This window comes from Oncorhynchus clarkii, chromosome 6 (assembly GCF_045791955.1).
Source record: "Oncorhynchus clarkii lewisi isolate Uvic-CL-2024 chromosome 6, UVic_Ocla_1.0, whole genome shotgun sequence".
NCBI classification, from domain to species: Eukaryota; Metazoa; Chordata; class Actinopteri; order Salmoniformes; family Salmonidae; genus Oncorhynchus; species Oncorhynchus clarkii.
The window spans coordinates 49758268-49775993 of record NC_092152.1 but is presented as its reverse complement, the minus strand read 5'-3'; the positions used below and the strand labels follow the sequence as shown (position 1 = coordinate 49775993).

Sequence of the window (17726 nt, the reverse complement as noted above, 5' to 3'; positions counted from 1 at the left end):
ATTTGACGGGCCAAAAGGTTTCTTCGCCTTTCTGACAGTTGTTGAGTCTCATCTCATTGGTATCAACAATGGTATTTTTAGGATTGCAGGGAATCTGTAAGCATATTTTTGCCCGTTGTCTTTCCTGTCTTGTTAGAGCAGCCAAATACTACACTGAAAATGACCGTGGTGATGAATCAACTAGTTTAGGCACTGTTATTATGCAGTTTGGCACTGTTATCATACAGTTTTGGGTAGCCACTGGGCTGTTTTCGTTGAAGGAATGAATGACCACCAGGAGGCATCGTACGTCAACTTCAAGCCCTCTATACAGGTAATATAAATTACTATGCAATACAATTACTGACAAGTTATTTAAGAGCTACATCTATTTAATAAAATATTTTAACGGTCCCTTCTCAGTGTGTATTATCCCCTTCATAATTTTCTCTATCAGTGATTCCATAGTATATTATTTTCGAATAGGATACCATCAGTCAGGTAATTATTTATATATATATTTAAATTGAATTAAACTCCCCATAATACATAAAGAGAATACTACATACAAAAAATGACATAATATATTCATCATTCTCATTGTTTACCCATAAAGTTAACCCATAAAATGACATGGGATAGGGTTGAAGTTTAATATAAAATGTAAAAATATATGTACAATATATTTTACAGCAGAACAAATACTGTATACATTGTTAATTAAGTTCCCCAGCAAGAAAACCTAAAATGTCGCTCAAACAGAAGGGGGAACTAACGAGTCACTGACAACAACCAAAATGAAACAAGTGGGGTTTTAGGGGGAGTTCTGAAAGACGTGGGGGTGCCCACTGAAAGTTGACAAGTAACAACACGTGAAACCTTAAAGACATCCACCACAAGAGCCCACTAAATTTGCAAAAAAAGAGAAGAGGCGCAAACCAAAAAGTGGAGCAAAACGAAAACAGGGATGATCAGATAAAGGACTGTTTGCCTAGAAATCAAAAAGAAGGAGCGCGGAATAAAAGTGTTAACCCTCCACATCTCTCAAGAGCACTAGGTCGGCACAGGTTTAACACATACTGACTAACGAGGTGACACAAATCGGTGCGCCCTATGTGCTAACGAGCTATACCTGCTAAAGTCCCACCTCAAAACATAAGTGGAAAAAACAAAGCCTGTAACATTATGAAGAACAGTAGCACTTAAAATGGTTTACATTTACAAAATGTAAATGTAAAATCTAGGTTTGTTTATTGAGAATATTAAAACGGCATTCATTGAAGACGATCCATATTGAGCATTTTATTGCTGAGAAAAAGCGTTTTCAATTTACTCAACATTGCTTGGGGTGTTCTCTAAAAATGCTATTTTTCAAGAGTATGCTTGTTCTTTATATAGTCAAAATTGCACTGTATTTGGGTGCTTTCTGGAAGTAAGCTACCCTGGCAATTTTCTATGTGTGTACCCTGGCCATTCTCTATGTGGGCAACATTGTTAAACATCAGGGAGGAATCCCTGTTCTCTCTGTTACTTTTATGAGTATTTTCAATGTATTCTGTATTTTGCGGAATAAAAATATGTTTTATATTGAGGGTACTGTGAGATGAACCAGGGTTAAAAATCCCGTCCTCTCTCACAGGTGGTCTTTCTTGCCACAGCTCAACAAAGCCGTTTTCCCCTGAGAGATCAGTGACTAAGAACTCCTCCAGCTTCAGTACATTCTTCACACGGTTTTTCTGTTGGGGAAAATGTACATTATACACATTAGACTGTGGTCTAGGGTTTTAAGGAGCTTAACTAACACAACACAACACTCTCTCTTTGTACACAACAATTTCAGACATGTTGCGCGTGTCCCAAATGGTGGATGCAACTGTGCATGGCCATGAAAATTACCTCATGGTGTGACTCCAAAAGCCATCGTCCAACAACACTGGCCCCAGGGTTAGCAATATTTGGAAAGAAATATGTTTTGTAGCTGTAGAGAAAAGAACACAATAATAATATGCACAACGTGTTTAAACTAAATATGCAGTGTGGAATTATAGAGAAAAGCCCTTAACCTTCGACATGACACAGTTCTTCGACTTTATGGTTAATTCAATTCCATTCAATATACAGTTGTGGCAAAAAGTTTTGAGAATGACACAAATATTAATTTTCACATAGTTTGCTGCTTCAGTGTCTAGATGTTTTTGACAGATGTTACTATGGAATACTGAAGTATAATTACAAGCATTTCATAAGTGTCAAAGGCTTTTATTGACAATTACATGAAGTTGATGCAAAGAGTCAATATTTGCAGTGTTGACCCTTCTTTTTCAAGACCTCTGCAATCTGCCCTGGCATGCTGTCAATTAACTGCTGGGCCACATCCTGACTTTGTTTCTGGCCATTTTGAGCCTGTAATCAAACCCACAAATGCTGATGCTCCATCGAGATACTCAACTAGTCTAAAGAAGGCCAGTTTTATTGCTTCTTTAATCAGAATAACAGATTTCAGCTGTGCTAACATAATTGCAAAAGGGTTTTCTAATGATCAATTAGCCTTTTAAAATGATAAACTTGGATTAGCTAACACAACGTGCCATTGGAACACAGGAGTGATGGTTGCTGACAATGGACAGTAGATATTCCATAAAAAATCTGCCATTTCCAGCTACAATAGTCATTTACAATATTAACAATGTCTACACTATTTCTGATCAATTTGATGTTATGTTAATGAACAAAAAATGTGCTTTTCTTTAAAAAACTAGGACATTTCTAAGTGACGCCAAACTTTTGAACGGTAGTGTGTCTTGATTGTCCCCCGAAAGAAAATTATTGTGCAGCATAAAAAAGCCAAATGCATACATACAAAAACATACACAGCAAATATACAGAGACAAGCTGAAAATAAGAAGGGGAAAAAAACACGCATTAGAGTGCCATTTTTTTCTATTACTCTCGGTGATATGTGTATTGGCATTATCTGATTGGCCATCATGTCATTCATATACAGATGTTGGATCTTAATTTGATAACACTTTTAGTGCAGATAATTTTCCTGCGCAGCAGTAAATGCAGATGAGCTTCATAATTTACATAAATTCACTGAAAACCCTCACTAACACAAGGTTATATTAACAGTATTACACTTTTCATGAACAGTTGCCTGTTTTTGTCCAGCTAATAGCCTAACCATTGATCAAGCAACATTATGGACTAAATGTTCAAATCCTGTTGCTGCATGATTAGTTTGCTATGACAATACTGATCAAATTAAGATCCTACAGCTGCATACACAGTCAGGACAGTCAGATAAGGCCTATTCACATATTACAGAGAGCAACAGGAAAAAACAAGCATCATCCCTGATCATTAATGACAAAGAGCCTTGAGCCTTATGTTATGATACTGATGAAGCTAAGTACACATAAGTAATGAGAAAAGCAAAAGCAATGTGTAGGTTTTAATTATGAAGAAAAATACAAAAATGTATGACTTACACAGTTCTGGATAAGATCAAGAAAACTCCAAGGCCAAAGGTAAGCAGGGCGATTAGACAGAAGGTGAACATTATTTCATTATGTTCTGAAAATGGAACAGGTTTCATATATTCAGACTTATGTTTATTTTGTCAATCAAAACCAATGTGGACAAAATAACCTTGTATTTAATATTCTAACAACATTATAATGAGGTATGCATTAAAATACACCAATGTACAAGCAAGCAGCTTTGGACAGAATCAAGCCTGTAGGTAGATGGCATAATTTAGAATTGCCCAATATTATACACTACCATCTTAATACTGTAAGGCTTTCTGACTAATCAAATACACTACCGTTCAAAAGTTTGGGGTCACTTAGAAATTTCCTTTTTTTTTTTTTTTAAAGAGAAGCAAAACATTTTGTCCATTAAAATAACATCAAATTGATCGAAATACAGTGTAGACATTGTTAATGTTGTAAATGACTATTGTAGCTGGAAACGGCAGATTTTTTAAATGGAATATCTACATAGGCGTACAGAGGCTCATTATCAGCAACCATCACTCCTGTGTTCCAATGGCATGTTGTGTTAGCTAATCCAAGTTTATTATTTTAAAAGGATAATTGATCATTAGAAAACCCTTTTGCAATTATGTCAGCACAGCTTAAAACTGTTATTCTGATTAAAGAAGCAATAAAACTGGCCTTCTTTTAAACTAGTTGAGTATCTGGAGGATCAGCATTTGTGGGTTTGATTATAGGCTCAAAATAGCCAGAAACAAAGAACTTTCTTCTGAAACTCGTCAGTCTATTCTTGTTCTGAGAAATTAAGGCTATTCCATGCGAGAAATTGCCAAGAAACTGAAGATCTCGTACAACGCAGTGTACTACTCCCTTCACTGAACAGCGCAAACTGGCTCTAACCAGAATAGAAAGAGGAGTGGGAGGCCCAGTGCACAACTGAGCAAGAGGACAAGTACATTAGAGTGTCTAGTTTGAGAAACAGACGCTTCACAAGTCCTCAACTGGCAGCTTCATTAAATAGTACCCGCAAAACACTAGTCTCAACGTCAACAGTGAAGAGGCGACGCCGGGATGCTGGCCTTCTAGGCAGAGTTTTGCGGGTAGCATTTAATGAAGCTGCCAACAAAGAACTTTCAGAAGAAAGTTCTTTGTTTCTGGCAATTTTGAGCCTGTAATCGAACCCACAATTGCTGATGCTCCAGATACTCAACTAGTTTAAAGAAGGCCAGTTTTATTGCTTCTTTAATCAGAATAACAGATTTAACTAATGATCAATTAGTCTTTTAAAATTATACATTTGGATTAGCTAACTCAACGTGCCATTGGAACACAGGAGTGATGGTTGATGATAATAGGCCTATGTAGATATTCCATTAAAAATCAGCCGTGTCCAACTACAATAGGCATTTACAACATTAACAATGTCTACACTGTATTTCTGATCAATTTCATGTTATTTTAATGGACAAAAAATGTTCTATCAAAAACAAGGACGTGTCTAAGTCACCCCAAACTTTTGAACGGTAGTGTATGTTCTCAACAATACTGTACTTAAAGAAATACTTACCAAAAATATGTGTTTTAATCGGAATAATTTCTCTTGAAATGTTGTCATTAGAAGTCTCCGCCAGTAAATTAACAGAATAGCCTGTGTTTGCGCGGAGTTTGAAGAATGTGTGCTGCCATACCTCTGGCCAGACAGGGATAGCTGAGATGGTGAATAGAATAGCAATTGATCTGTCTGTATATCAACAATAGTTTCAAGACTGTGATTGTTAACCCAGGGACAAAACAATGACTTTATCACATAGGATTTGGTCCTAACTTGAGATCAAACATTCATGCAAAATCCCTCAGATATATACATTCAAACTGTATAAATGTAGCAAGTTTCATGTTTAATGAAAAAGTTTTAAAAAAATCACAAATTGCCTGGACTAATATGTAAATAGAGGAAATGCTCTCACATTCGACCTGTATCTCCCCCAGGCGCAGTATCACTCTGTATCTGAGAACCTTGGGGTGAACCTCCTTTCTCTGCCACTCCCACTGTACAGTCACTGTGTTTTTAGTCACATCCACAACGTGCATTCCGACTGCACCTAAAAGCGCTGAAGCAACATAGCATTGGAGGCTCGTGAGGGGAGGACATCTCATAATATAGGCTGGAAAGAAGTGAATGGAATGGGATCAAATACCTGGAAACCATGTGTTTTGATACTCTTCCATTCATTCCGTTCCAACCATTACTCTGCGGCTGTCCTCCCCAATAAAGGTGCCACCAGCCGCCTGTGCGATATATTTTAGGAATAGTAGGAACCCCATTTCACATAAACAATAAGTGAATAAATGTTATGACTTGAACATTAGCCCTACTTACTTCCGTACTCTAGGTTGGCAAAGATTGACTTGGGTGGCCCACACAGTTGATTTGATACGGGGTAAACATTGATTCTGTATGTTGTCCCAGGCTGAAGATGGTCTGAAACAGAGGTGCATGCATTTGCACAGTCAACATGTCTTATTGCGATCGAACTGTGATACGTGGTATCAATGCTTTGTCTACTTCATCACCGTGCATGCCCATGCATTTACCTTTCAAGACTGTTGATCTGGTGGAGCCATTCACTCGTTTCCAGTGACTGGATGTGGGATGTGCAGCATCAGTGGCCCACTCATTGGCAACCTCACTAACTGGCAGGGATATGTGTCCCACATCCCAATGAAGCACTAGCCTATCATCTTCAGAATTCACCCAAAGTCTTCTCACTGAGGGTAGAGCTAACACCAACATCCACTGTTTAATAAGTTAATTGACCTAATATCTGATCAATTACACAAGGTGAAAAGCCTTGCCCCTTCAGGGACTACTGAAATTCATGTCAGTATGTAAAGTACCTCTGTTGACTGTCTAACTAAACAGTTTTGATTTTTGAATGAATAGTTCAAGGGCAATCTAGAAAAATACATAACATCGCTGGAAAATCATTTGACTTAAAGGCTGGAGACAGAGGGCTTATGCATCTGCCATTTCTCACTTCCATCTCAGGCTTCTACAGAAATTGGTGATATTGACACAAAAAGGATATTGCACAATTTTGCCAGGGGTGGAGGAGTCTAATCAACCAGATGGTTGTTAAGATTAGAGACTTCTTCTCTACCTCATTTTCTCAGAAGTACATTACATTACCATTTACCACGCATTTAGCCTCGTGACAAGCGGTTATTCGACTAGTGCAGAGATTTGGATCTGGGTGTTGAGATTATCACCCATTAAAATGAAAAAGTCAAACACCTCTGTAATCACTATCTATTCATGGAAACAGACATTTAACTCACTCTGATGAAGACTCAGGTCAATCTTTAGATGAGAGTAAGGAGATCCACCAGCGCTGTTGTACGCCATAACTGTGACCTCCAACTCATCCTCGGTCACCACAAGGACCACCTTCAGATCTGTGGTGTTAGTGGTCACACTCAGAAAGGGGTGCTTTGTTTGTGTGTAGCTCACTTGGTACCCAAGAATATGTCCGTGAGCATCATAAACATCAAGGGCCTGAAATACAAAAACAAATACATTTTTAAAAGTCAAATGGCCTATTCAGATTTAAGAATATATCTATTGATTGGATAATGTATGTACCTTCACTGAAATACTATTTTTTTTAAATACACATACAGCACCAGTCAAAAGTTTGGACACGCCTACTCCTTTAAGGTTTTTCTTTATTTTTACTATTTTCTGCATTGTGGAATAATAGTTAAGACATCAAAACTATGAAATAACACATATGGAATCATGTAGTAACAAAAAAGTGTTAAACAAATCAAAACATATTTGAGATTCTTCAAAGTAGCCCCCATTTGCCTTGATGACAGCGTTACACACGTGGCATTCTCTCAACCAGCTTCATGAGGTAGTCACCTATAATGTATTTCAATTTACAGGTGTGCCTTGTTAAAAGTTAATTTGTGGAATTTCTTTCCTTCTTAATTTTCATACCAGACTCACATCAAACATCTCCAATCCAAAGTTAAATCTAGAATTGGCTTACTATTTCGCTAACAAAGCATCCTTCACTCATGCTGCCAAACATACCCTTGTAAAACTGACCATCCTACCAATCCTCGACTTCGGCGATGTCATTTACAAAATACCCTCCAATACCCTACTCAATAAATTGGATGCAATACATTGGATGCAGTCTATCACAGTGCCATCCGTTTTGTCACCAAAGCCCCATATACTACCCACCACTGCGACCTGTACGCTCTCGTTGGCTGGCCCTCGCTTCATACTCGTAGCCAAACCCACTGGCTCCAGGTCATCTACAAGACCCTGCTAGGTAAAGTCCCCCCTTATCTCAGCTCGCTGGTCACCATAGCAGCACCCACCTGTAGCACGCGCTCCAGCAGGTATATCTCTCTGGTCACCCCCAAAACCAATTCTTCCTTTGGACGCCTCACGTTCCAGTTCTCTGCGGCCAATGACTGGAACGAACTTCAAAAATCTCTGAAACTGGAAACACTTATCTCCCTCACTAGCTTTAAGCACCAGCTGTCAGAGCAGCTCACAGATTACTGCACCTGTACATAGCCCATCTATAATTTAGCCCAAACAACTACAGTGCCTTGCGAAAGTATTCGGCCCCCTTGAACTTTGCGACCTTTTGCCACATTTCAGGCTTCAAACATAAAGATATAAAACTGTATTTTTTTGTGAAGAATCAACAACAAGTGGGACACAATCATGAAGTGGAACGACATTTATTGGATATTTCAAACTTTTTTAACAAATCAAAAACTGAAAAATTGGGCGTGCAAAATTATTCAGCCCCTTTACTTTCAGTGCAGCAAACTCTCTCCAGAAGTTCAGTGAGGATCTCTGAATGATCCAATGTTGACCTAAATGACTAATGATGATAAATACAATCCACCTGTGTGTAATCAAGTCTCTGTATAAATGCACCTGCACTGTGATAGTCTCAGAGGTCCGTTAAAAGCGCAGAGAGCATCATGAAGAACAAGGAACACACCAGGCAGGTCCGAGATACTGTTGTGAAGAAGTTTAAAGCCGGATTTGGATACAAAAAGATTTCCCAAGCTTTAAACATCCCAAGGAGCACTGTGCAAGCGATAATATTGAAATGGAAGGAGTATCAGACCACTGCAAATCTACCAAGACCTGGCCGTCCCTCTAAACTTTCAGCTCATACAAGGAGAAGACTGATCAGAGATGCAGCCAAGAGGCCCATGATCACTCTGGATGAACTGCAGAGATCTACAGCTGAGGTGGGAGACTCTGTCCATAGGACAACAATCAGTCGTATATTGCACAAATCTGGCCTTTATGGAAGAGTGGCAAGAAGAAAGCCATTTCTTAAAGATATCCATAAAAAGTGTCGTTTAAAGTTTGCCACAAGCCACCTGGGAGACACACCAAACATGTGGAAGAAGGTGCTCTGGTCAGATGAAACCAAAATTGAACTTTTTGGCAACAATGCAAAACGTTATGTTTGGCGTAAAAGCAACACAGCTCATCACCCTGAACACACTGTCAAACATGGTGGTGGCAGCATCATGGTTTGGGCCTGCTTTTCTTCAGCAGGGACAGGGAAGATGGTTAAAATTGATGGGAAGATGGATGGAGCCAAATACAGGACCATTCTGGAAGAAAACCTGATGGAGTCTGCAAAAGACCTGAGACTGGGACGGAGATTTGTCTTCCAACAAGACAATGATCCAAAACATAAAGCAAAATCTACAATGGAATGGTTCACAAATAAACATATCCAGGTGTTAGAATGGCCAAGTCAGGCCAGACCTGTCCAGACCTGTCCAGACCTGAATCCAATCGAGAATCTGTGGAAAGAACTGAAAATTGCTGTTCACAAATGCTCTCCATCCAACCTCACTGAGCTCGAGCTGTTTTGCAAGGAGGAATGGGAAAAAATGTCAGTCTCTCGATGTGCAAAACTGATAGAGACATACCCCAAGCGACTTACAGCTGTAATCGCAGCAAAAGGTGGCGCTACAAAGTATTAACTTAAGGGGGCTGAATAATTTTGCACGCCCAATTTTTCAGTTTTTGATTTGTTAAAAGAGTTTGAAATATCCAATAAATGTCGTTCCACTTCATGATTGTGTCCCACTTGTTGTTGATTCTTCACAAAAAAATACAGTTTTATATCTTTATGTTTGAAGCCTGAAATGTGGCAAAAGGTCGCAAAGTTCAAGGGGGCTGAATACTTTCGCAAGGCACTGTACCTCTTTCCCTACTGGATTTATTTACTTATTTATTTTGCTCCTTTGCACCCCATTATTTATATCTCTACTTTGCACATTCTTCCACTGCAAATCAACCATTCCAGTGTTTTATTTGCTATATTGTATTTACTTCGCCACCATGGCCTTTCTTTGCCTTTAACCCCCTTATCTCACCTCACTTGTTCACATTGTATATAGACTTATTTTTCTACTGTATTATTGACTGCATGTTTGTTTTACTCCATGTGTAACTCTGTGTTATTGTATGTGTCGAACTGCTTTGCTTTACCTTGGCCAGGTCGCAATTGTAAATGAGAACTTGTTCTCAACTTGCCTACCTGGATAAATAAAGGTGAAAAAAAAATGCATTTCAGCCAATCAGTGATGTGACAAGGTAAGGGTGGAATACAGAAGATAGCCCTATTTGGTAAAAGACCAAGTCCATATTATGGTAAGAACAGCTCAAATAAGCAAAGAGAAATGACAGTCTATCATTACTTTAAGACATGAAGATCAGTCAATCTGGAAAATTTCAAGAACTTTAAAAGTTTCTTCAAGTGCAGTCACAAAAACCATCAAGCACTATGATGAAACTGACTCTCATAAGGACCCAAAGCTCTCATAAAGACCCAAAGTTACCTCTGCTGCAGAGGATGAATTCATTAGTTACCAGCCTCAGATTGCAGCCCAAATAAATGCTTCAGAGTTCAAGTAACAGACACATCTCAACATCAACTGTGACTGCGTGACTGTGTGAATTAGGCCTTCATGGTCAAATTGCTGCAAATAAACCACTGCTAAAGGACACCAATAAGAAGAAGAGACTTGCTTGGGCCAAGAAACACAAGCAATGGACATTTGACCAGTGGAAATCTGTCCTTTAGTCTGATGAGTCCAAATTTGAGATTTTTGCTTCCAACCGCCATGTCTTTGTGAGACGCAGTGTACGTAAACAGAGGATCTCCGTATGTGTGGTTCCACCGTGAAGCATGGAGGAGGAGTGGTGATGGTGTGGGGGTGCTTTGCTGGTGACACTGTCTGTGATTTATTTAGAATTCAAGGCACACTTAACCAGCATGGCTACCACATCATTCTGCAGTGATACGCCATCCCATCTGGTTTGCGCTTAGTGGGACTATCATTTGTTTTTCCAACAGGACAATGACTCAAAACACACCTCCAGGCTGTGTAAGGGCTATTTGACCAAGAAAGAGAGTGATGAGGCTGCATCAGAGGAACTGGCCTCCACAATCACCCGACCTCAACCCAAGTGAGATGGTTTGGGATGAGTTGGACTGCAGAGTGAAGAAAAAGCAGCCGACAAGTGCTCAGCAAATGTGGGAAAGCTGTCATCAAGGCAAAGGGTGGCTAATTTGAAGAATCTAAAATATAATATATATTTTGATTTGTTCAACACTCTTTTGGGTTACTACATGATTCCATATGTGTTATTTCATAGTTTTGATGTCTTCACTATTATTCTACAATGTAGAACATAGTCAAAATAAAGAAGATCCCTTGAAGGACTAGGTGTGTCCAAACTTTTGACTGGTACTGTACATACATACATATAAACCTTAAAACAGCAAACCTACAGTTTTTGCTCATCATTATCAAGGATGTCAATCATTTCGGACACCGCTATACATACAGTTGAAGTCGGAAGTTTACATGCAGACCTAAGACAGGGAATTTTTACTAGGATTAAATGTCAGGAATTGTGAAAACTGACTAAATGTATTTGGCTAAAATGTATGTAAACTTCCGACTTCAGCTGTACATGACTGAAAGGTCAATCAGATAAGGCCTCAGATCGGATCATGATGCTGACTTTTATCAAATCTTGAGTATAGATTTCGACGGCAAGATAAAAGTTGAGGATAAACCGAAGAACAATGTTTTAAACTCAAATTACCTTCCACATAAGCATAAGGTGATGAGGTCCTTGTTTGTTCACCGTCTCCATATGATAACAGATATCTGGCGGTCTAGAGGGTGCTGTGAAAATACAAAAATAAGACCTAGCATGATGTGGCAGTATCAGGAGCCCTCCTGCACACAACATCTTATTCCGGCATCCATATGTTGTTTTCAAATGTAGCTTTGTCACACACCACTGAACTAACATATTTGCTGATTCCATAAGATATATTTCCCACAATGTAGCTATCCAGGGTAGTTGACAGTCTCTGTAAGGTTTCGAAATGTTGAAGCATGTGTAAGGAATGACTTAGATTTATCATTCATTTTATTACCACTCTCCAGTGTTGTCCCAGTTGTCTCCATGCTCCAGTCACTCCAGCGACCAAATGACAAAATACAGGAAACGGCAATGATGTAGCTGCTGAAAGGCTTGAGGCCTTCAATCGTGTAGACTGCTTTTTCAGCACTTTCCACAAGAACATAGGCTGGGATCTGGTGTGAGAGATGGCAGTATACCACTGAGTCTCTGTCCCAAAAGGCACCCTATTCCCTACATGTTGTTAAAGAAGTGCACCATATAGGGAATAGGGTGCTATTTTGGACGTAGTCTGGGATCAGGCTTTAACTACCCAAATAAATGTAACATTGGATTAAAATATGCATCATATAACAACAAGTGCACTGTCAGAGACTTGAAGATTTCTGGAAAGTGAGGTGAGAGCAGAAGAGAATGAAGTCAATACCTGAGTCCATTTGAGTAGTGAAGTTAGAGCAGAAGAGAATGAAGTCAATACCGGAGTCCATTTGGGTAGTGAAGTTAGAGCAGAAGAGAATGAAGTCAATACCTCAGTCCATTTGTCAGTGGCCATTCGGTAACGGACCCGACATCTAGTGTGCAACTTGCTGATCCCCCATGTCACCTCCAGTGAGTTGTCAGAGCCATTGACTGATGTGATGGTAGGACAAGGTGCTTTTACTGTTCCATTTAGCAAAAAGAAAACTAAATGAAAGGCCAAATTCACGTCCCCTGTTACTGTCCCCACATTCCTCACAGTTATAGTAAAGAACAGAAGAAAAAAAAACACCTCACAGCACAACGCAGATTGTGAGGAGACAGACACACACACACAGACAGACACACACACACACACACACACACACACACACACACACAAAGCCTGTGTGACTGATGACTCACCATTATATACGGCAGCTACCACAGCAAGTGAAGTCGCTGCAGTTAGTTTTAGAATGGGTGGAAAGTAATAAGCTAGACCTAAATACATATAAAAAAAATCTAAAAGCCTACAGGTCTACAAGCCTTAGTTTTATCACACCTGAAAGTGCTGCAAAGAAAGACATAAGCAAATTAAAGTTGTCCCAGAACGGAGCAGAACGGCTGGCCCTTAAATGTACACAGAGGGCTAATATCAAGCACATATGCATGCCAATCTCTCCTGGCTCAAAGTAGATTGACTGCATCACTACTTGTCTTTGTAAGAGGTACTGAAGTGTTGAAAACACCGAACTGTCTGTTCAAGCAGCTAACACACAGCTCAGACACCCATACTGTACATACCCCACAAAACATGCCACTAGGGGTCTCTTTACAGTACAGTTCAGAACAGACTCTGAGAAAGCCATGACTACATGGAACTCTTCCACATCAAGTAACTCAAGCGAGCAGTAAAATCAGATTTAAATAACAGATAAAACAACACCTCAAGGTACAATGCGGACTGTGAGGAGACACACACACATACAAATACGCACATACACACACACACTGGAATGTTTTGGTATTGTGGATTTTATATAGTACATTTGTAATATTAGAGCAATAATGTAATATATGATGTATTGTTTTATTTATGATGTAGGCTGTTGGTGTATTTTGTTGTGATGTAACTGTTTTAACACTGTCTGGACCCCAGGAAGAGTAATGGTGATCCTAATAAATATATATATTTTTTAAATAAATTCCATAAATGTATAAACCAATTATAAATGCATTTATGAATTCAAGATTCAACAAGACACCTGTTAATAATTGAAATAAACAACACGTGAAAAGGTGTCCCTCATCTCAAATGATGTGCTAAAATGAGTAATTAAAGGGTTATTACTTGCTTCTTGTACTGCCACTTCGTAGGGCTCTGACCACGACTCCATTCCATTCATGTTGTTCTTAATTTTTAAAGTTATATTCATTCGTCCACCAAAGCTGAAGATTCCCATACAAGAATAAATCGGAGTGGTCCTGAAATTAATATTAATAAAAAATAAGACAATTTTAAATGTCAATGCTGTCATTGTACGCATTATTTCTGATATACAGTATTTTGTCCTGCAGAAAGGGAGCATAAAAGGACACCCAGGTGATGGAGCAATTCAACATAGGTGCAAAGTCAATTGATATAACATTGATTACGCTTGATCTAAAAACATATGTCTCAAAAAGGTATAAAGGTGCAATATTTAAGATGTACTTACTGACTGAAAATGAGAGAGTGCATGCTTTCTGCATTGATGTTATATTCCTGACTCCAAAGGCATTGAGGATACGGAGTCAGAGCATAGTCAGTGAGTAGAAAAAAGCATGATATATTCACCCTTTCTGAAAATGGAGGCAAATGGAGAAACGAAAAGGCAGTGGAGTACTGGAATGAATTGAAGATTTGACATCAAGTCAGAAATGCATAAAACATATGATAGTGGAAACCAGAACCATGAGAGAATATATTGCTATAAGTAAATACGGTGCCTTCGGAAAGTATTCAGAACCCTTGACTTTTTTCACATTTTGTTAGGTTACAGCCTTATTCTAAAATTGATTAAATAGCTTTTTTCACCCTCATCAATCTACACATAATACCCCATAATGACAAAGTATAAACAGTTTTTTTGCTAATTTATTAAAAATTAAAAACTCTAATATCACATTTACTTAAGTATTCAGACCCTTTACTCAGTACTTTGTTGAAGCACCTTTGGCAGTGATTACAGCCTAGAGTCTTCTTCGGTATGACGCTACAAGCTTAGAACACCTGTATTTGGGGAGTTTCTCCCATTTTTCTCTGGAGATCCTCTCCAGCTCTGTCAGGTTGGATGGGAAGCGTTGCTGCACAGCAATTTTCAGGTCTCTCCAGAGATGATCGATCGGGTTCAAGTCCGGGCTCTGGCTGGGGAACTCAAGGACATTCAGAGACTTGTCCCTAAGCCACTCCTGCGTTGTCTTGACTGTGTGGTTAGGGTCGTTGTCTTATTGGAAGGTAACCTTCACCCCAGTCTGAGGTCCTGAGTGCTCTGGAGCAGGTTTTCATCAAGGATCTCTCTGTACTTTGCTCTGTTCATCTTTCCCTCGACTCTGACTAGTCAGTCTCCCAGTCCCTGCCGCTGAAAAACATCCCCACAGCATGATGCTGCCACCACCATGCTTCACCGTAGGGATGGTGCCAGGTTTCCTCGAGACGTGACACTTGGCATTTAGGCCAAATAGTTCAATCTTGGTTTCATCAGACCAGAGAATCTTGTCCTGTGCCTTTTACTGAGGAGCGGCTTCCGTCTGGCCACTCTACCATAAAGGCCTGATTGGTAGAGTGCTGCAGAGATGGTTGTCCTTCCGGAAGGTTCTCCCATCTCAACAGAGGAACTCTGTCAGAGTGACCACCGGGTTCTCGGTCACCTGCCTGACCAAAGCCCTTCTCCCCCGATTTGCTCAGCTCTAGGAAGAGTCTTGGTGGTTCCAAACTTCTTCCATTTAAGAAGGATTGAGGCCACTCTGTTCTTGGAGACCTTCAATACTGCAGAACATTTATGGTACCCTTCCACAGATATGTGCCTCGACACAATCCTGTCTCGGAGCTCTACGGAAATTCCTTCGACCTCATGGTGTCACGTTCTGACCTTAGTTACTTTGTTTTGTCTTTTGTTTCAGTATGGTCAGGGCGTGAGTTGGGTGGGTTGTCTATGTTAGTTTTTCTATGATTTTCTATGTGTTTGGCCTGGTATGGTTCTCAATCAGAGGCAGCTGTCAATCGTTGTCCCTGATTGAGAACCATATTTAGGTAGCCTGTTTTCGATTGTGTTTTGTGGGTGCTTGTTTCAGTCGTTGTGTGTCTACACCAGATAGAACTGTTCCGGTTGTTTCTTTGTTATTCAGTGTTCAGTTTACTTTATTAAAAATTTGAACATGTACCACGCTACGCATTGGTCCTCACCTTATTCCATCGACGACGTCCGTTACACATGCTTGGTTTTTGCTCTGACATGCACTGTCAACTGTGGGGCCTTATATAGGTACAAATCATGTCCAATCAATTTAATTTACAACAGGTGGACTCCATTTAAGTTGTAGAAACATCTTGCTTAGGAAATGTTTTTATTTAATACATTTTAGAATAAGGCTGTCACGTATCAAAATATGTGAAAAGTCAAGGGGTCTGAATACTTTACGAAGATGAATCTCAGATGAATCTCAGCAAATGTACTCTCTCTCAAAGTAGTAGTAACAGTACTAATAAATGTACTAGTTCAGGTAAAAGTACTAGATAAGTAATAGTAAAAACAATCTGATATCATGAAGGTGAAAGAGTCAACTTCCTACCATGAGACACATGAGATCTGGGGACACAGTCACTATCGTCAGTGACGCATACGCGGTTATCATTGTCACATCGCTTCAGGTCTTTCCTCTTTACAGTTAACTCTGGACATATAGAATTGGAACAGAAACATCTTAAATTTACAATTTACGTCTATTTTTTGATTTACATTTGGTTGAGTTGTCAACTAGTGTAAATTCAATGTAAAATCAACAAAAATGTCACCATGTTATTGGATTTAGGTTGAAAGTTGGGAGAAATGAATATCAAATCCCCTTATGTTGATTACTTTTTGCAATCCAAACAGTTTTCCATGTTGATTCAATGTCATCATATAGATTTGTTGTTGTTGAAATGACATGGAAACAACGTTGATTCAACCAGTTTTACCCAGTGGGGAGTGCCATATAGGACCCTATTTCGTACATAGTATACTACTAGCTCTATGGGCCCTTGTCAAATGTAGTGTACTAAGAGTGGTAAGAGTTCCCTGGATGTCATGCCAACCCTATGTTTCCATATTCATCTTTATGTACAGATGAATAAGTTAAGTACCCTGAACTAAAATATCAACGCAACATGCAACAATGTCAACAATTTTACTGAGATACAGTTCATATAATGAAATCAGTGAATTCAAATAAATGAATTCAGCCCTAACCTATAGATTTCACATGACTGGGAATACAGATATGCATATTTTGGTCACAGATACCTTAAAAATGTAGGGGCTTGTGACCACAATTTGCCTCATGATCTCCTTCAATCAGGCTGTTGATTGTGGCCTGTGGATTGTTGTCCCACTCCTTTTCAATAGCTGTGCGAAGTTGTAGGATATCGGAGGGAAATGGAACACGTTGTCGTACACGTCGATCCAGAGCATCCCAAACATGCTCAATGGGTGACATGTCTGGTGAGTATGCAGGCCATGGAAGAAATTAGACATTTTCAGCTACCAGGAATTGTGCACATATCCTTGAGACATGGGGCCATGCATTATCATGCTGAAACATGAGGTGATGGCAGCGGATGAATGGCAAGGCAATGGGCATCAGGATCATGTCACCATCTCTCTGTGCATTCAAATTGCTTGTTTGTCTAACTATAACACCATCGTCACCATGGGTCGCACGTTGACATCAGCAAACTGCTCACCCACACAATGTCATATACGCTGTCTGACATCGGTACAGTTGAAACCGGAATTAATCCGTGAAGAGCACAGTGTGTCAGTGGCCATCGAGGTGAGCATTTTCCCACTGAAGTCGGTTACGACACCGAACTGCTGTCAGGTCAAGACCCTGGTGAGGATGACGAGCATGCAGATGAGTGTCCCTGAGATGGTTTCTGACAGTTTGTGCAGAAATTATTTTGTAGTGCAAACCCACAGTTTTATCAACAGTCAAGGTGACTGGTCTCAGACGATCCGCAGGTGAAGAAGCTGGATGTGAAG

General features: G+C 39.6%; 1 protein-coding gene across 2 annotated transcripts; it reads right to left on the bottom strand.

The window, feature by feature from the left end:
- Positions 1 to 608: 608 nt before the first annotated feature.
- Positions 609 to 16776, bottom strand: LOC139411268 (interleukin-6 receptor subunit beta). Of its 2 annotated transcripts, none has more exons than XM_071157331.1 (14): positions 16276 to 16776; positions 14163 to 14286; positions 13796 to 13929; positions 12515 to 12645; positions 12002 to 12161; positions 11662 to 11744; positions 6819 to 7035; positions 6075 to 6260; positions 5860 to 5961; positions 5447 to 5590; positions 5047 to 5187; positions 3471 to 3555; positions 1876 to 1957; positions 609 to 1715 (listed from the first exon to the last, which is right to left on the bottom strand). In XM_071157331.1, exons 2-14 carry the CDS (start codon positions 14183 to 14185, stop codon positions 1344 to 1346), a joined length of 1860 nt encoding a protein of 619 aa, XP_071013432.1. In that variant the 5' UTR covers positions 14186 to 14286; positions 16276 to 16776; the 3' UTR covers positions 609 to 1343. The 2 variants fall into 2 exon arrangements, with proteins under 2 accessions (XP_071013432.1, XP_071013433.1); XM_071157332.1 differs by lacking the exon at positions 16276 to 16776 and having other exon boundaries at positions 716 to 858; positions 1403 to 1715; positions 14163 to 14281.
- Between the last annotated feature and the right edge of the window lie 950 nt (positions 16777 to 17726).

What these genes read in the sequence shown, in the direction of transcription:
- LOC139411268 (XM_071157332.1), bottom strand. Translation starts at nt 14,185, where the DNA reads ATGCACTCTCTCATTTTCAGTCA. An exon ending in AGTGGCAGTACAAGAAGCAA is followed by an intron (nt 12,646 to 13,795) that starts GTAATAACCCTT and finishes TAAATGGAACAG; the next exon opens with TAAAAGCACCTTGTCCTACC. An exon ending in GGGTAGCTTACTTCCAGAAA is followed by an intron (nt 859 to 1,402) that starts GCACCCAAATAC and finishes GATGTCTTTAAG; the next exon opens with GTTTCACGTGTTGTTACTTG.